We start from the raw sequence: 20,809 nt of genomic DNA on the forward strand, positions 1-20,809 counted from the left end.
GTGATGGAGAAGGACACTTCGACATCGATCCCTCACCAAAGACTTATATTCCAATGGCAGTATCAGGACACACTGACAAAATGAATTTCTTTCAAAGAGTTAACAATCTCTTCTTCTATTTGTTAATTAACTTCCATACAAGCTTTTGAATAAGCCACAGTACCAAGCTCTCACCTGTAAATTTTTATAAAGTTCTCCAGGGCGCTGACATTTGGCTAGTGAGGGTTGATATCATTTTTGAATTTCCACATCCAACCTTGCCAAATATAATTTACATTGGCATCTTCCAGTGCAAACCAGCAAAGGTCCTTCCACAAGAACTGGAGGACTTCATGCAAAGTTCTGGAGAACATGGAGTCATTGTCATGTCTTTAGGGATGTTTGTCAGTGACCTATCAGATGACATAACTGGGGAAATAGCTGCTGCTTTTTCTCAGCTCCCTCAAAAGGTGATTTGGAGATTCACTGGAAAGAAACCATCTAATTTGGGCAACAACACATTACTGGTTGACTGGATGCCACAGAATGACCTTCTAGGACATCCAAAAGCTAAAGTTTTCGTAGCTCACAGTGGAACCAATGGACTTCAGGAAGCTTTGCATCATGGTATTCTAGTGGTGGGAATACAACTCTGTATGAACAATGAAACTCACCTTTGTACAAAATCCTACAAACTGCCTTGATCCTCCTGTTACTCAATAGATGTTGCAGTTTCATTGCTCGCAGTTGTTTTGATATTCACTCTCTCCATATATAACTGTTAAAGCAAATGTTTAAAACAAATGTTTAATTGTATATTATTGCCATGTACATCTACTTGTGTTATACATTTGTCTGAAACCCTTAAATGTGATATTTAAATGCTTCAAGAGTTTATATAATGCACACAATAAAGCAAAATTCCAAACCAACAAAATCCCACTTCAGTCTGACCCATTATTAGATTGATTAGATCTAGACATTTAGATTATTATATTTACCAAAAACAGCACAGCTATTAACAACTATTAAGAGTGGCACATAATATATGATTTTGTGAAGACACCAGCACGTTTTAATTATTAATGCAAAAAAAATATATACACTGCTGTGCACTGCGTGTCTTAGCAATAGTATTAATATTTGGTGAAGAAAAACACTTAAGATTAAAGATTGTTTATTAAAAAAGCTTATAGAAAGGCAAAGATGCATTTTTTTTTTCTGAATACAGAGCCTAGTGCTGTCACAGAGATTGGTTTATGTCAGTTATTAGGGACATTTTATGCTTGGTATTACAAACTAAAATGCTTACAGCACTGTCTTTACACACAGTCTTTACACATCTATAAAGACTATGCTTCAGGTGTTCCCCAGAATAAATACAATTAAAAAAAAGTCATTTTAATTCTTGAGCTGTGTGCAGAACTCAACATTGTTGTGTATTTTAAACCCCTTTTTAAAACACAATTATTTTATTGTAAATTTTATTATAATGACTTCAACATATGACAATGAATATGACATGCAGCATATCACAGCAGAAATGACAGCACATTATAGCCACAAGCTGCATAGATGTTTTGGAGACTACAGATGTAATTGTAATGAAAAGCTTTATCAAAGTCACAAATGCTTGTTTATCATTAATTCACATGTATATTCAATTGTTCTCTTCACAATTAAAAGTCCTGAAATACTATATAGTCTACATTTGTGTGTTTTAGCTGGTACTTCCAGTGTAGATGGGGACAATGATGTTGGCCCATTTATAGATGACAGGAATGAAAAGTAGAGCAGAACCAAGAACTGATACCAAGAGGAATGCCCACAGAAAAACACGGTCCAGAACCTGGGCCACAAACTTCCAGTCCTGCACCACCTAAAAAGAAAGGCGATCTATTAGATTATATGTGGCCTCTTTGAACAAAAAAACACAGTTCCACTGTTCTACTTTCCATCTAAAATGAGACCGAGAGCAGAGAATTCAGCAGCGCTTCAGGACAGTGTTGATGTAGGGCTTCTGCTTTGCACAGTAAAGTTTAAATTTCATCTGTAGATGTAGCGGCGAGTGGTGTTGACTAACATATGTTTACTGAAGTTATCCCAAGCCCATGTTCATGATATCCATTACAGATAAATGCCATTTTTTAAGACAGTGACGTCTGAGCGATCAGAGATCATGTGCATTCAGAAGTTGTTTGAACAGATTCCTTGAATATTTTAACTATATTGTGCGCTGCAGAGGCTAAAATCCTTCCAATTTGTCTTTGGGGAACATTGTTCTCAAAGTGCTGGATTATTTGCTGAAGCATCTGTTGGCAAACTGACAAGTCTCGAATGATCCTTGTTCTTGAAGGACTAGGCTGTATTTGAGGCTCCTTATACAGTATAAAGTATTATGACATGATTGCATCACCTGTTTAACAACTCCGGTTTCACATCACCTTTTTTATTTTAACTCGTCAAATTGTTATTAGTCTTACATTGCCCCTGTCTCAACTTTTTTGGAGCGTGTTGCGATCAACTGAATTGAAATTACTGTACATTTTCAAAATACAATGAAATTCACAAGGTAAAACCTCATATAATGTGTAGTTGTAGTGTTTTCAATATAGAAAATGCTGAATATAATTTACAAATCACACTTTTTTTGTTTTTATTTGCATATTTCATACCGTCCCAATGTTTTTGGAATTGGGGTTGTATTTGAAAGTCAGAATATATAAATATAAATCTGAATATATAGTTGTGAGTCTGAATATATAAATATAAATCTGAATATTTATCAGATATGTTTTTTAGAAATATTTTTCTAAGTCTGATTATAAATATACATTTTAATATATAGTAGTATGACTGAATGTATAAATATAAATCAATATATATCATTGTATAAAATCAATTTGTGATCAGGCTTATTAATAGACAAGCTCTAATTTTTCATATCTGACTAAAATAGTTAACATGTTTAATACATATTTGTTTTACACCACGATTATCATTATCAGCCAGTTTTCCACATGTAACAATTTATTTTAATTATTGTTATTATGTTAGTTTTGTATTTTTTTTATTTTATTATTATTATTTATCTGCTTCATCAATTTCTTGCTGGCCAGAGTCTGGAAGCCCAAGGGGTCCTTCATCACAGGCAGTTAAAAATGGCAGCCCTCTCTAATTATTTTGTAGAATTACACAATTTCCTTTATCGCTTCTCAGTGAAAAAGTGACGGAGATTACACATAGGTGCCAGAGGACGTGTTGGGCGCCCAGGTGGAATAGCGACTGGATCACAGTTGTTTGGTGAACAGTCAACCTATAGCCTTATGCTGATTTCGGAATTACATACTACAAATAATACTACTACTACTATCTGTCTATGGCAGAAATATTAAGAGTAACGTGTAGTATGCAATTCAGTGTTGTGGTAAATTGTGTCCACCCATAAAATAGAGTCTTAGAGATTCCTAGCGATTCCATTGAGTTATAGGGCTTTTAATGAGTACTTTATTCACTGCCTGAGTAAAAATCCTACAAAATAATTTCATGCTGTGTCAATATAACTTTGTAAATATGACATTTAATGACTTTTTAAATAATTTTTTTGACATAATAGTATATTAACACAGCTATAGATCGTAAAATTAAACATTGTTCAGTGTGTTTTTCAGATAGCTTACCTTTGGCAAGCTAGGAGCGAGCGAAATGGGTTGCATAAACACTTTTTTTTTTTACTGTAGGTTGGTTTCTTTTCAGACTAGTCAACACGTCGACTTCAAAATGGCAGTTTAAATGTCAGTGAAATTAGTCATTCAGCACATCTCTAACCACGAAATTAGGAAATATTTTACATATTGATCATGACTCCGGACTCAGCGTTAGATTTCTGTAATAATTAATAGATGGCAAAGGAAAAAGCTGGGACCAGTTTAACAAACACAGAGACATTTAATAAACAGCTACGTATGAACATAAAAAGACACACAGACAGGCTTTGTGCATCTCTCTCTCTCGTCTGCCACTGTCTGGTCTCCTTAAAGGGCACCTATTATGGAATTTTGAAAATGACCTTTCATGTAGTGTGTTACATAGATTTCAGTGAACAAAAACATCCTGCAAAGTTTTATATATGAAAGTTCACCGTAAAAAAAGTTATGTCTCTCAAAAGTAGGAGTCGACTCTGAGTCAATGTAGTGAATCGATTTTCCAACGAGTCATTTTCCTTTTCGTTGTGACGTCAAGACGAAAAATTATCAAATTGTCCACGCCCAGTCATTGCGCGCGCAGACACCAGGGAAACTTGAAAACATCTTGTCGACAACAAGACGCTGTGTTCTGAAGTGCATATCAAAAGTGACCTTTTTTTCACTGCCAAGGGACGAGCATGTGAAGAATCAGTGGCTAGAGTTTATATTTACAACTATACCACACAAGTATAGCCCGAACCTTGTGCTGTGTTCACGTCATTTTAATGACGATTGCTTTACGAACATGAATGCTTTCAAGTGTGGATTCAGTGAGCGGTTGATACTGAAGGAAGGTTCAGTACCAAGTTTATTTGGATCAGCTTCCTCCTCCGAATCACAACCTGTAAGTATTATTAATAATTGTTGCTTTTATGTGTTTTTTAGCATGCTTAAGTATTTGTGTGTGTTGTGTAAGTTACGCTCAGCGCAGCTTCTAGGTCTCCAATGTCAATTTTTTTGAAATATGTGAAATGTTTGTCGATGTTATTGGAGTTGTCATAAAGAATAGAGCAATAACTTGTAGTAATGCAGTGCTTTATCAATATGTTTATGCGTTGGGCTAAAGCAAACAATAACTGATTGGGTGTTTACCACCGAACTTTGGACTATGATCGCTAACATAAATCAACTCAAATTCCTTCTCTGATTTTGATTTTTTTAACTACAAAGCGGTGATGGGCGTTCCGTTTCCGACAATCTCTGCACAGAGTATACCAATCACATCTGACCAATCACCGCAGATTAGCGTCACGCAAAGGAGGGGTTTGGAAAAATGAGTCGTTGAACGAATCATTTGGGAGTCGGTGAGCAAATCAGGTAAACATAAATGCATATTATAAGACAACAAAAGTGTTTTTTGTCATTGCATGCATGTAAAACTGTTGTTGGGGACTCCCAAAACAATATTAGGAACATTTTAAATGCCATAATAGGTGCCCTTTAAATATTCCCGCTGCCCCTCACTGGAACACATGACCGGTGTGGCACACAGGTGGAAGTCATTCACCACTTATTTTCCAGGCCTCGCTTTGCCCAGTCGCCGCTCAGGCCTGCCCTGCTCGCCACAATTTCTAAGGACCCCAAAGTCTATGGATCCTTTGGCTTTCATGTTGCGGCAAGCTTTCCATTTTTACTGAAGCAGAAAAAGACTCCAATTGGTCTGGATAACTGATTTGGATCATCATTTTACAATACTGAATTATTTAGACATAGGATCTATTTTTAATTACACATTTAATTCAAGAAAATCTGTCTATGATCATTCCTGATCATGAAGTTGTAAATATATATATTCAGATTTATATATTCAGAATTACAACTATGTATTCAGATTTTATATAATTATTTCCTGTTTGGCCCCATAATATGCATGTACACTGCATGCACATTCTGATCTTATCATCAAGAAATAAAATTTTCCAACTCCGAACCATATAAACTTGAATGCTTATTGGATCAATAATTTTCAGTTGTTACGTATTTGTGTAATGAAGGAGGGTGTGATGAAGGTGACTAACACATTATATCTGTAACATCTGAACAGGCTCCCATCCACCAGAGGGAGCCCTCACCTGAATATTGAACTTTTGTCACTTCCTGTTCCTGCCACATCAGTTCCTGTTTGAACATTCACTGCGTATATAAGCCATGTGCTCATAGTTTATCTTTGTGAAATGTTGCCAGTTATCTGCCTTTTGACTATTGTTATGACCATTGCGTACGTTTACTGGATTTACCTCTCTGGATTACTGTTTTGGATATGTTTGCCTGTGGACCAATTTTTCAATGTTGTGATCTGATTACGTTTAAGGAATACTGTAATTGTTTGTTCAACCTTCCAATAAATTTTCGCAAATGGAATCCGCTCAGCCAACATCATCCTTACACTAACAAGGTGTGCATAATTATTAGGCAGCTTCATTAACTCAAAACAGGCCAAAAAACAGATTTAACTGACACTGAAAAGTAAAAAATGTAAAATGTCTCTCAGGCTCTCATGCAACACTCTTGAAATAACTAGAATATTGAGGTGTGACCACCGGACAATCAAACGTTTTGTTTCCGAATCATCACCTGGGGTGCAAATAAAAACATGGAGAAGAAAGGTGCAAATTAACTGCAAAAGACTTAAGGAAAATTAAAAGTGAAGTTACCAGGAACTCATTATCCTCAAGCAGAGGTGCTGCCAGAAATTCTGGGCCCTATGGAAACCAAAATTTCTGGGCCCCCTAAATTTTTTACAGATAAAATTTAACCCAATAAACATGCCCAGTATACTTTAAAAAAGATACTTAGCACATTCCTATTTAGTTTTCTTAATATAAAATATTAAAATATCTATTTTGTAAACTCCTTACAGCCAATGGTTACTACAGAAACATGTTTTATTCAATTTTATATTATTTTTTCTGGGGCATTTTATTCACATTAAGAACGTCAAGTTTGACAGCATCGATCGTAGCAGCAGCACTGTCACTTCACAGAACACACGACACACACGCTGCAAACTGATTTTGTAATTTTTGAAGCGTGTAGATTACTTTTTGTTTTGTAAAGTTATCATCATGTGGCGAACACAGTAGATAAGACGTGTTTAGAGGCTTCAATCTTCGTGAAGTTTCGCGCTCAGGCTCACCTTGTTCGGCTGAGACGGGGGACGTGGGGGAAGGAGGACGTGGGTGTGCAGCAGCCGCTGAATCTGTGTCTACGAGACATGATAACCCCGGAGACAGCAGAGATGTTATTATTTTTGGATGTAAATCATAATTCAGTAATTATTTTACTAAGCTACCTAGATAAAAGCAGGTCATGTAGCAACAAAAATAAGTAACTCTGAAAGTTTTGGAATACAGGAATAGGGCAAGCTACCTTTCTTTTTGAAAAACTGTGTGACATGCTGTCGACTTAGGCGTTCTCTGGCTTCTCTTACCTTCTTTCCATTTTTGATGCCTTGACATTTGATTTGACATGCCTGCGTGTGCCACTGTCTGCACTGCATCATAGCAAGTGCAATAAGCAAGAGACGCTACACTAGCAATCGTAGCTCGAACAGCGCAGGTGGAATGAACCATTGTGAGGGGGAGGGGTGTGACTGAAACAGTAAATACATTATTTGTTTTTTAAATATTAAATCTATGGTCAAAACAGACAAAATACACATTTAGTGAATGAGGGGCCCTAGCACATTTAATGTATGTATAAAAAAGAGAAAAGAAATAAGAAAAGAAAAAGGGGGTCTGCTCTTCTGGGCCCTACATCAGCCTGGGCCCTTAGAATCGTCCTAACCTTCCACCCCTTTACGGCGCCCTTGTCCTCAAGTGTCACCTTATTCCAGAACTGCAATCTACCTGGAGTGTCCAGAAGTACAAGGTGTCAAGTGCTCAGAGACATGGCCAAGGTCAAGATGGCTGAAACACAACCACCACGGAATAAGATTCACAAGTTGAAGCATCAAGATTGGGCAAAGAAATACCTGAAGACAGATTTTTCAAAGGTTTTATGGACAGATGAAATGAGAGTGACTCTTGATGGACCACATGGATGGGCCCATAGCTGGATCACTAATGGACACAGGAAACCACTTCGAGTTGCAAGGTGGAGAAGGGGTACTTGTCTGGGCTGCTATCATTAAGGATGAAGTAGTTAGACCTTTTCGAGTTTAAGATGGACTGAAACTCAACACCCAAACCTACTGCCAGTTTCTGGACAGTACTTTCTTCAAGGAGTGATACAAGAAGAAGTTCTCAGCATTCAAGAAGGCCATGATCTTTATGCAGGACAATGCTCCTTCACATGCATGCAAGTACTCCACTGCTTTGCTAGCCAGCAAGGGCCTAAAAGATTTCCAAATAATGAATTGGCCCATTCCTCACCTGATTTAAATCATATTGAGAACTTTTGGGCCCTTCTCAAATGTGAGATTTATAGTGAGGGAAGACAATTCACCTCTTTATACAGCATTTGGGAGGCTGTGGTTGCTGCTTCAGTGAAAGTTCAAGAAACAGATCAGATCAAGAAACTGACAGACTCCATGGATGGAAGGCTCATGGCAGTTATTGAAAAGAAGGGTGGCTATATTGGTCGCTGAGTATTTTTTAAATGCCAAAAATGTTATTTAATTGTAATTTTGTGTTACTTGATTTTTGCACTTTAAAAAATTTTGAAATTCCTTTTGTAACTGCTTGTTCAGTCACTTGTCAAAACTAGACTGGACTACAGTAGCGCTTTCATTGCAGGCCTTCGTGCATGTGCAATTAGACCTCTGCAAATGATCCAGAATGCAGCAGTACGTCTGGTCTTTAATGAACCAAAGAGAGCACATGTTACACCACTCTTTGTCTCTCTCCACTGGCTGCTGGTTGATACATGTATTAAATTCAAGGCTCTGATGCTGGCATACAAAACAGTCACTGGGTCTACTCCAGCATACCTAAAATAATTTATGCAGAACTACACTCCCGCCAGAAGCCTGCGGTCGGCTAAGGAACGTCGCCTTGTCGTACCAAAACAAAGAGGCACAAAACACTTCCCCAGACTTTCAGTTTCATCATACCAGGTTGGTGGAATGACCTTCCCAACTCCATCCATGAAGCTGACTCACTCTCAGTCTTCAAAAAACGTCTAAAAACACATCTTTCAAGAGCACTTAACCAGTCACTAAAAAATATATATATATTATATATATTAATAATTCTTGTTGCACTTAAATCTGTTTTGTATACTATTCTGATGTTAGTGAAACTTTGTAGTATGGCACTTTTCGTGCAAATATCTCCTAAAGATGATTTGCTTATGTTTTCCTCTTTTGTAAGTTGCTTTGGATAAAAGTGTCTGCCAAATGAATAAATATAAATTTAATTTATTTGCCTAATAATTGTGCACACTAATAGTTGCCTAATAATTGTGCACACTTCTATATCCCCCTGAGAAAGACAAAACTCACTTTTCCTTTGTTAAACATGCAGGTTTGAGGTTCAATAACATTTTGGATTGACTGAGAGCATTGTGTTTCTTCAACAATAAAATGTATCCTGAGGAATACAATTTACCTAATAATTGTGCACGCAGTGTATGTGTAATGGTAGCCAACTGGTATGTGCTGTGCAGTGTGTGTAAACCTCCCTACTGGCTTTAATAGGCACACTAGTGAGTGATGCAAGAGGCTGTAATTTTTAGCCTCCTCATTAGTCCTCCTGCCTCCTATACCAGAGATGTATTTAAGCATACGCCTTCAGATCAAAAGATTTTTAAGATCATGAGAAACATTTCAGTCAAGTGTTTCAAAATTTTACTTTTGAAAATTGTACTGGTAGTGTATATGTACCATGGTATATTATGTTATAAATATATATCCATCCATCCATCTTCAACCGCTTATCCGAAGTCGGGTCGCGGGGGCAGCTGCTCCAGCAGGGGGCCCCAAACTTCCCTATCCCGAGCCACATTAACCAGCTCTGACTGGGCGACCCCGAGGCATTCCCAGGCCAGTGTGGAGATGTAATCTCTCCACCTAGTCCTGGGTCTTCCCGAGGCCTCCTCCCAGCTGGACGTGCCTGAAACACCTCCCTAGGGAGGCGGCCAGGGGCATCCTTACCAGATGCCCAAACCACCTCAACTGACTCCTTTCAACGCAAAGGAGCAGCGGCTCTACTCCGAGCTCCTCACGGATGACTGAGCTCCTCACCCTATCTCTAAGGGTGAAGCCCGCCACCCTTCTGAGGAAGCCCATTTCGGCCGCTTGTACTCGCTGACCTAGTTCTTTCGGTCATGACCCAACCTTCATGACCATAGGTGAGGGTAGGAACAAAAATTGACCGGTAGATCGAGAGCTTTGCCTTTCAGCTCAGCTCTCTTTTCGTGACAACGGTGCGATAGAGCGAGTGCAATACCGCCCCTGCTGCCCCGACTCTCCGGCCAACCTCCCGCTCCATTGTCCCCTCACTCGTGAACAAGACCCCGAGGTACTTGAACTCCTTCACTTGGGGCAAAACCTCATTCCCTGCCTGGAGTACGCACTCCATCGGTTTCCTGCTGAGAATATATATATTAAATATAAAAGTATAATAACATCATTAGGGTGACCAGACTCACCAATAAAATTGGGAAAGACTCGTATTCCTAAAAAGTTACAGTCTGGTGCCATTTGTCCTGATAATATGTATTAGCTTTAATTAGATTTCTATAAATAAACACTTTAAATGGATATTTTGTTGTGTTGTTCTTTACAAAACTGTAACTAATTAAAACTTAATATTGCATCAAGATAGATTAAAATTGGTTTGCCCGTATATCAGCAGATGTGCACCCACCAGGTCAAACTTCTAAATTTTTATTGGTCACATGGTCACACTATATACTGGTTGTCTGCAAGACTAAAGTGAGACAAAAACTGGCATTTTACCTCTCTGACTTCATTTTCCTTCATAACATGACGGGTGATGTAATGTATAGATTCCATGGCTGCCTGTAGACTATGTTCTGCATTGAGCAGATGGCTGTTTTCCTGGCCCAAACTCTTTCCGTTTCCCAGCCCTGCTCTGCCAGTCCTCTCTGCACTCTGGCTACCCCCAGTGGTGACATAGCGATCCACATGGCTACGCATGCAGAGAAGTTTAGGCAGGTAGTGCAGAAAGATGCGCCGTACCCACGGCGCCATGCTGTGATGTGTAGACGAGGATCGATGATGGATGTTGATGGCAAAGACAGTGATGACAATTGAAAGTGTCACAAAGATCATGGTGAAGACCAAATACTCTCCGATGAGAGGAATCACCTGGGAACAGGGAAAACATACATCTGAAAAAGGAGGAGGAGGAGAGGGCTCCAAAATAGCCAACAAACTTGAAAGCTATCATCAAAAGTGTACCATGTGGAAGACCAATGGCTGATATAAGTACATTATAGTGAAGTTTACTAAATAAAAAAGGTTTGTGACTATCACAAAATCTTATTATGCAGTGTGTGATTGCTTAAGCCTTAAATTTGGCCTTTAAAAATTTTAATATCATAAAATATTTCCAACCCATTTACCTATATAATGTTAATTATTTCCAAGAGAAACAGGCAGATGTGGGTAGTAATGCACTACATTTACTCCTTTGCATTTACTTGAGTAACTTACTGGGAAAAAATACTTTTAGAGTAGGTTTAAAAGTGGGTACTTTTTACTCTCACTCAAGTAAATAATAATCAGATAAATATAAATGAAGAGTACATTTTAAAATGTATCTGTATTTTTTGCCTCTCTATATGTTATTATGTTATTTTAATCAAGTAATAATTTGTCAAAAAGTAATTTAATACATTCAGCATGAAATGCTTAAACCTAAACCTTACCATCAGTGGAGTAAAAATGTAATGTTAGAGAGGAAAATGCAATCTCTGAATCATGATCATCACTGATTATTCAAACTTAATTAGTTCTTGGTTTCATTGTGGGATACAAACCCCACGATGCTGATGCAATGTGCTTCAGGTCACGCCACAAGGGAAGGTAAACATGCTTGAGCTGAAAACAAATTCTGGGCATTATCACTTGTCACTGAGTCAACTCTGCATAATGTGGCCAAACCTATGGTACTGGAACATACGTAAACAACATGCCGTGTGATCATGTTGAAATACAGTAGCTCCTTAAAGGTGCATTCAGTAGTTTGGAGCCAATTTAATACGTTTTACACATTCAAGAATGCTTGTTTTTTGTGAAGTTTGAGCCGAATGGTGTACACTCATATGAGATGAAGACTGTACTTATAATAGTTTTATAAGTATATATTTATTCTACATGGTGCGAGCCCCCTTCAATGTGGTTTGCCATGTTGAAATGACATGACCCGCAGTTTTTCATTAAACGTCAAAGAAGAGAAACCTTGTGCTAATTGGCTGCCGCCTGTATAGATACACTTGGCTATGCTTAGAACAGTGTTGTTTGGTGTTCGAAGAGCGAAAAGATAAAAAAGGAACATACTTATTTATTGTGCTTTAGCAGTGGAGACAAAGGGAGATCCAGTAGCTGTAAAAAAGCAAAAAAGGTCTGCAAAAAATCAACTTGCTTAAAGCAAGAAGACAGAAAGACCAGCAAAGGCAAAAAACTAGAGTAAACATTTTTAACGATAAGACATCTACGTTGTAGCATCTGGACCAATCAGACACACAATTATTCATTATTTAATGAATAAGCAAACAGATGTCTCAAGATTGTAACAAGCAAAGGTCCAAGTAGGCCCAAGCTGACTCCGTTATGTCTGCTCCCCCACTGATCATTATCAAGCCTTTACACTGTCTTTGCTGCCACTGGACCAGCAAAGAGTGGACCCCCAGTGATATTCCAAGCAGGGGAAGTTAGCTGCATGCTAGAGAAAAGAATGCAGAAAGATTAATTCACTCCTTTTCCCCATAAGAAATGGACTCAAATCCCAGAACGACAGACTTTTCTTCATTGAATTATAGACAAACTGCCTATAATTTCACATGTATATCCCCAGGACATGCTAAGAAAGAGTAGTTTTGTGTGGCCATGAAAAATATCCTTTCTGAAAATGGATAAACAATCAATACTGAGTGTTCGCTGGATGAACAAATAAATTGATTTTAATATTAATTCAGCTACCTCAAGTTAATTCTATTAACCGATCCAAATGTTCATAATTAATTATAACGAGTTATGATTCATTATTCATGTTTCCCTTTTAAAGACATATTGACTGTGGTATATTTTGATCAATAATCTCATCCCTGTTTCTAAAAGATTTAGCTTCAAAACTAAATATTACAATATTGTAAAATTGTTGTCAATAAGGCATGAGAATAATATTACCCCAATAAGAGAATTAATCATAATTCTCTTATTAAATCTAATTCCCTACAGTAGAAATTGTGAGCTGATATAACAAGATGTTGTATTATGATTTTAATGGTGGAGAATTTTATTCAGACAAATAATCTAGTTATTTGTCATTTATCTAAATTATAACGGTTGTCAAAAGCGACTAATTCCATTATAAATTTCCTTACATAGTGATGTAGAAATAGGACTGTTTAATTTAATTCCTAGCTCACACATACTTTTTCTCTTACAAATAATGGTAATATACACAACACTTTAACCCGTGCAGTGTATATTCATCATACCAAATTTGCTATATATATATTGGTGTGAGAATCTGGGCACTTTAACTGATTACTGTTTGTAGGTGCACTGTGCAACGCGCTGACGTTCATATGCATCGATGAAACTGATTCATTGGTGTTGACCCAGATCACAAATCACTGGTGTGGGTTGCTATGGCAACGAAAGTTCAAAGGAAGTCCTAAAGAAACTAACCGCACATGCACAATCTATCGACCCATATTGTAAACACTGTACAGCTAAGCTAATTGCATAACACAACACCGCTAAACTAACCAGTTAGCAAACTTTCATTGAACTCCTAAATACGCTACAACATCTTCATTCCTTTTGTGCAAAGTAGCTTGGCACAGCGATTGTTGTGGATTTAGTATAAACCATGATTTTGGTTGTTGGAAACAAAATGAGTTTATCAAAAACAGTATTCATGGAGATCCTAAATTTGATAATCAAAACTATTCTAATATTTCCTTTACTTTGACATTCTGTATCGCTAGATAATGCGGTTAATTTTATGCTAAGCAGTTCTCTAATAAATGTAATAACTGAAACGTAGACAGTCTCCAAATATTATTGATATTAGGAACAATAATAATCTATCCTTAACAGTAGAAGCATGTTCACTTTAATTCTGATGTTTGTTAAGGGCAAAGCACTTATATTATAGGAGTAATAAATAACTTTAGAAATTGAGTCAAACTCAGAGATTTTCCAGATGCAAATTATATTCTATAGCTGGCGGGGTCAGCAGAGACGATCGTGCTTATCTACATCGATAGATGGCAGTACAGCGTCTAACACCTCTGTCACAAAGGTTTTTAAAGTAAATGAAGAAGAGCAATAATAATGCTAGCTAGAGAACTACTGACTGCCCCTTTAAGGTAAGTGCAAGTTACCACTTTTTACTGTGTGAATTAAGGGAGTACAATTTAATTTTATGTTGAATTTAAATTAATACTTACCTTTGAGGAAGAAGGAATGATCTCTTCTATCACCAGAAGGAAGACAGTAAGAGAGACGAGGACAGATGTGCATAGGGAGATCTTTTCCCCTCCATTAGAAGGAAGATAAAACACCAGCACAGTCAGGAAAGAAAGGCCGATGCAGGGGATGATGAGGAAGAGGGTGTAGAAGAGAGGAAGACGGCGGATGATAAAGGAGTAGGTGATGGAGGGGTAGAAAGATGTACCATCGGTTCTCAAGCCTCTACTGCCAGTGGCCTTCACCATCTCCCACTCCCCATTGTCAAAATAGTCACGTTTATCTACATGCACATCCTCAAGGAGAATGTCCACCTTAAAATGCAAATTAGTATGTTGTTATTACAGCAATAGCCACACAGTTTTAATGAGACTAATGCTGTATTCCAAAAGCTAGTGAGCTGCCTACTGCCTAGATAAGCAGTTGCAGCATCCTAACTGAAATGGAACCTTTAAATAACCGATTTGCAACTCTGTGTCATACAAAAAAAACGTCCCTTGCAAAAATCAGGAGTTTACTGCAAATTCAACACTTTTACTTTTTTTTTTACCTTTTTTGCACACGTTTGCACGTGCACTTTATGTAGAAATGTTATTTAGTCTGTGTAGTCTCATGCGGTTCTGTGTTTGTTGTTGTTATGTAGCACCATGGTCCTGGAGGAACGTTGTCTCATTTCACTGTGTACTGTACTAACTGTGTACTGTACTATATGGTTGAACGACAATAAAAACCACTGGACTTGACTGATCATTTTCAAATGCAAATGAATTTTGCTGCAAACCTGTGGCAAATTTTCCATTGTTGCCAAAGGTTCGGTGTAGGTTCACCACTACCGGTGAAGAGCTGTAAAATTCTGGCAAACATTTCCATGTGATAATAACGAGTGGTAAATCTACAGCAAATTTGTGGCAAGTTTGCAGCTAGTATTTTTTAGTTAGCACATTGCTTCGCTAACAACGCAATAGTCTAATACAGTGAGGAAATCCTGCTGATTTTGTACGTTTTCCCACAGACAAATAAATGATCAGTCTATAATTTAGGTTAGGTTAGGTAGGTTAATTTGAACAGTGTGAGAAAAAAAAAAAAAAAACATGTCAAAAATGTTATAAATTGAATTGCATTTTAATGAGGGAAATAAGTATTTGACCCCCTCTCAATCAGAGATTTCTGGCTCCCAGGTGTCTTTTATACAGGTAACGAGCTGAGATTAGGAGCACACTCTTAAGGGAGTGCTCCTAATCTCACCTTGTTACCTTTATATAAGGCACCTGTTCACAGAAGCAATCAATCAATCAGATTCCAAACTCTCCACCATGGCCAATACCAAAGAGCTGTCCAAGGATGTCAGGGGCACGATTGTAGATCTACACAAGGCTGGAATGGGCTATAAGACCATCGCCAAGCAGCTTGGTGAGAAGGTGACAACAGTTGGTGTGATTAATAGCAAATGGAAGAAACACAAAAGAACTGTCAATCTCCCTCGGTCTGGGGCTCCATGCAAGATCTCACCATGTGGAGTTGCAATGATCATGAGAACGGTGAGGAATCAGCCCAGAACTACATGGGAGGATCTTGTCAATGATCTCAAGTCAGCTGGGACCATAGTCACCAAGAAAACAATTGGTAACACACTACACCCTGAAGTACTGAAATCCTGCAGTGCCCGCAAGGTCCCCCTGCTCAAGAAAGCAGATGTACAGGCCCGTCTGAAGTTTGCCAATGAACATCTGAATTATTCAGAGGAGAACTGGTTGAAAGTGTTGTGGTCAGATGAGACCAAAATCGAGCTCTTTGACATCAACTCAACTCTATGTGTTTGGAGGAGTAATGCTGCCTATGACCCCAAGAACACCATCCCCACCATCAAATGGAGGTGGAAACATTATGCTTTGGGGGTGTTTTTCTGCTAAGGGAACAGGACAACTTCACCGCATCAAAGGGACGATGGATGGGGCCATGTACCGTCAAATCTTGGGTGAGAACCTCCTTCCCTCAGCCAGGGTATTGAAAATGGGTCGTGGATGTATATTCCAGCATGACAATGACCCAAAATACACAGCCAAGGCTACAAAGGAGTGGCTCAAGAAGAAGCACATTAAGGTCCTGGTGTGGCCTAGCCAGTCTCCAGACCTTAATCCCATAGAAAATCTGTGGAGGGAGCTGAAGGTTCGAGTTGCCAAACATCTGCCTCAAAACCTTAATGACTTGGAGAAGATCTGCAAAGAGGAGTGGGACAAAATCCCTCCAGAGATGTGTGCAAACCTGGTGGCCAACTACAAGAAACGTCTGACATCTGTGATTGTCAACAAGGGTTTTTCCACCAAGTATTAAGTCATGTTTTGCAGAGGGGTCGAATACTTATTTCCCTCATTAAAATGCAATTCAATTTATACATTTTTTGACATGCGTTTTTCTGGAGTCTCTCACTGTTCAAATTAACCTACCATTAAAATTATAGACTGATCGTTTGTTTGTCAGTGGGCAAACGTACAATATCAGCAGGGGATCAAATACTTATTTCCCTCACTGTAAGCATAAATATTCACAGGTTTTGGAACACAGCATATTCAGGTTAAATAACCATAAAACGTACGTGGGAACCATCATAGGTCCAGGAGCCAAACTTCATGGAGCAGTTTTGAAGATCAAACGGGAAGAAAGTTACGTCGATGGTACAGGCTGATTTGTAGTTTGCAGGAGGAGTCCAGGAGATCATGCCATCATACCTCACCACTGCTTTTGTCACTGTGGCCTCAAAATTACCATCTGCACTGAGGGTGAGAATTATTCTCATTTAACACAGATGCTATATAAGGATTGTTTTCTTAAATCCACTGTACCTTTTATATAACAGTTCTCATTTTGCTTATTAAAAGTATCTCAAATTCTCAAAACGCCAAGAGTGTAATTTCAGCAGGAATCATGGTTGGAAATTTGAACATTTAAAATTCCATAGATATTGTACATAATTTCAAATATGTTTTGTACAACCCCAATTCAAAAAACATTTGGGACAGTGTGAAAAATGGTAATAAAACAAAAAGAAATGATTTGTAAATTATATTCACACTTTGCTAAATTGAAAAAACTACATATTATATTATGTTTTACCTTGTGAATTTCGTAGTTTTTTTCAAATGTACAGTCATTTCAAATCAGGTTATTGCAACACGCTCAAAAATATTTGAGACAGGTAATTTAAGACTAATAACAATTTGACGAGCTAAAATAACAGCCTACTCCTTCAACAGCAAGGATCATTCAAGACTTGTCAATTTGTCATCAGATGCTTCAGCAAATAATCCAGCACTTTGATAGCAATGTTCCCCAAAGTTTTTGTTTGAGTTGCTGCACTGATTTAGCGATTTAGGAACGTCTTTAGGAGTGACCAGCTGTAAATAAGTGTGCAACACATCAATGAAATTTACTAGAATTTATAGCCTCTGCTGGTGACAACATCAGGATGCACCTGTAGCAGGGCTATAAATAGATGCGTCACAGGTGCATCTTCAGGTATTTTGTCTGAAGAGCCGTCCTGGGGCATCCTCAGTACGGCAATGAAGCACAGCATCTCGTTACGCTTTTATCAGGGAACAGGGGTTACAATTAAGCAACCTGAGACGTTCCCTATCAAAAAGCTACACTCTGATGCTGCGCTGATTTAGCTCTTTGGGAACGAGAATACCCAAGCCACACTGTGGATGTCCGGACCCCTTACGGTTGTGTAGGTGTGCTCACAATAGCGCGAGAGGTCTCAGACATGAGCTTGTGATGTAGACTCAAGGACATAAGAGCCCGGAAAGGCATGAACATACAAACTATAGAATTGTATGAATGTATATGGAGAGGACCAGCCCGCCGCATTACAAACATGCTGCAGAGGGATACCTCTGGTCAAAGCTTTAGAGGAGGTGACCCCTCTGGTAGAGTAAGCCCTGATACTTACTGGCAAAGGTTGACACGCACCTCGTAGGCCAGGGCAATAGCATCCCTCACACAATGTGACATAGTTTGCTTGGTAGCAGCCGCCCCTTTTTTATGGCCCCCATGACAAACAAATAGTTGCCCTGACTTACGCCACTGGCTAGCGTGGTGGACATAAGTCTGAAGGGCACGGACTGGACACAGTCCGTGAAGACATTCCTGTTCTGACGTTGTAAACGGCAGGGAGCAGAAGGCTTCAAGAGTGACCGGATGTATGTCGAGAAAGTAAAAGTGTACGTTGGCAGGTAGTCAGGATGAGGGTGCAATATTGCAAAATCTAAGCAGGATGGCAAGACAGACAGAGCCTGCAGATCCCCAATTCTTTTTCGAGAAGTAATTGCCATAAGAAAAACCACCTTTAGAGTCAGAAGTTTATCAGACTCTGACTCTAGAGGTTCAAAGGGGGTCTCAACCAGACCCTCAAGGACTATTGCTAAATCCCATGAAGGGATACTGGTCCTAGCAGGAGGTCTCAATTGCATGTCTCCATGAATGAAGCGAGCGAGCAGAGGATGTTTCCCCAATGGCATCCCGTCAATCAAGGTGTGGCAAGCTGATAGAGCGGCCACATAAACCCTGAGAGTGGTGGGGCCTGCTGATATTTTTTCCTACAGAAAGTACAGAACTGCAGCAATCTGGCAGTTAACTTGATCTGCATTATGTGCACTGCACAATCTTTCAAAGACACCACATTTATTGGCATAACTTCTAGTAGAGGGAGCCCTAGCACTTAGAATGGTCTTGATAACTTCAGGTGAAAGCCCAGTGTCCCTCAGTTGGAAACCTTCAGGGGCCAAACATGAAGGTTCCACAGCTCGGGCCGGGAGTGAAATATTGTCCCCTGTACCTGAGACAGAAGGTCCCTCCTTTCTGGAATCGCCCAAGGGGAGCTGTCAAGGAGAGACATTATCTCTGAGAACCATACCCTGTTCGTCCAATGCGGCGCTATCAGTAAGAGGCAGGACCATTGCTGGCAAACTCTGGCCAAGACTCCTGGGAGCAGAGTAACCGGAGGAAATGCATACAGTCGCATTCTGGGCCATGTATGTGCATCGCGTCAAGATCCAGTCCCCTTCTGCTCTGTAAAATCTCAACCAGATTTGTTCGACTACCTAGGGATGTAGTTTCCACTCCCCCATTGTTATTTCCCATCTGGACTGTAAATCTGCTCCCTATTCAGGTATCCAGTGATATAAGCTACTCTGATTAACAGGAGCTTGCCCTGGGCCCAAAGGAGAATCTGCCGTGCCAGTCTGTTCAGCTGGCATGAACGTAGACCTCCTTGATGGTTTATGTAAGAGGCTACCGCTGTGCTGTCCACCTGCACCAAGATATGGCAGCCTCTGGAGGAAGTATTTCAGGGCCAGAAGTATTACAGCCGTCAATTCGAGTTGATGTAATAATCGAGCTGACGACCCTCCCATTCCCCTTGAGCTGGACGACCACATAAGACCGCTCCCCAGCCCGTCAGGGAGGCGTCTGTCGTTAGCAACATGCGACGGCAAGACGCACTTAGAGTGGGACCCAAAGAGAGGAACCGGGGTCTGAACCACATAGAAAGGGTACGTAGCACGTGGCGCGTAACCCTTATCAGCCTTAGGGGACTGGCCCTTGGATTAAATTCCCTGGCTTTGAGCCACAACTGAAGCAGTCTCATGTGCAAAAGCCCCAAGGGGATCCCCAAACTTGGCCTAGCCTGACTTTGCTCAGGGTGTTCTGAATGGACTCGATTCGAGCGGGAGAAAATTGTACCCGCATTGTGATCGAATTCTATACGATCCCCAGATAGGTAGTTTTCTGAGTGGGAGAGAGGACGCTTTTCTTGGCATTAAGCCTCAACCCCAGAGAAACCAGATGAGATAGGACGATATCCCTGTGCTGTAATGCCAGTTCTTATGACTGTGCTAGTATCAGCCAGTCATCTTTGTAATTCAGAATGCTGATGCCCTGGAGTCGTAAAGGAGCCAGTGCTGTATCCATGCCTTCCGTGAATGTGCAGGGTGATAAGGCTAGACTGAATGGAAGAACCCGATATTGGAAAGCTTCGCCCCCGAAAGAGAATCTCAGGGACTTCCTGTGTTGTGACAGACTTTCTATATGAAAGTACGCGTCCATGAGATAGATCGTGACCAACCAATCGCGATGTTGGATTTGAGACATGACCGTCTTGATGGTTAGCATCTTGAACTTGAACAGTCGAATATGTCGAGGGCACGAAGACACAGGAAGTATAAGTATTCCTCCATGAACGAGAAAGCTCATTATGGAGGTCATCGAAGAAAGGAAGGGACCGATATAGCATTCCCTTCCTTTTATTTATTTTTTTTGGCCACCAGACAGAAATCTGTCTTCTAGTTTGGAGCGTTTGGGGATCTCTTGTTCACGTGGCCATTCTAACTGTAGCCTGGCCACAGCCCGAGTAACCACCTCGAGAAAGAGAGCGATACGGACGGACACATCTCTCGCTCCTCAGCCAGATCCATGCGAGAGC

At 39.6% G+C, this 20,809-nt stretch overlaps 1 protein-coding gene across 1 annotated transcript in view; it reads right to left on the reverse strand.

Moving 5' to 3' along the window:
* Positions 1 to 1,164: 1,164 nt before the first annotated feature.
* Positions 1,165 to 20,809, reverse strand: part of LOC127622852 (neuronal acetylcholine receptor subunit alpha-5-like) — a 36,258-nt gene continuing 16,613 nt past the window's right edge. The window contains exons 6-9 of the mRNA XM_052096961.1: positions 16,928 to 17,105; positions 14,316 to 14,648; positions 10,627 to 10,998; positions 1,165 to 1,858 (exon numbers count right to left, since the gene is read on the reverse strand). Of these exons, the coding sequence (XP_051952921.1) occupies positions 1,700 to 1,858; positions 10,627 to 10,998; positions 14,316 to 14,648; positions 16,928 to 17,105 (1,042 nt within the window). The 3' untranslated portion in view covers positions 1,165 to 1,699. The remainder of the gene's footprint in view (positions 1,859 to 10,626; positions 10,999 to 14,315; positions 14,649 to 16,927; positions 17,106 to 20,809) is intronic.

Source organism: Xyrauchen texanus, chromosome 29 (assembly GCF_025860055.1).
Source record: "Xyrauchen texanus isolate HMW12.3.18 chromosome 29, RBS_HiC_50CHRs, whole genome shotgun sequence".
NCBI classification, from domain to species: Eukaryota; Metazoa; Chordata; class Actinopteri; order Cypriniformes; family Catostomidae; genus Xyrauchen; species Xyrauchen texanus.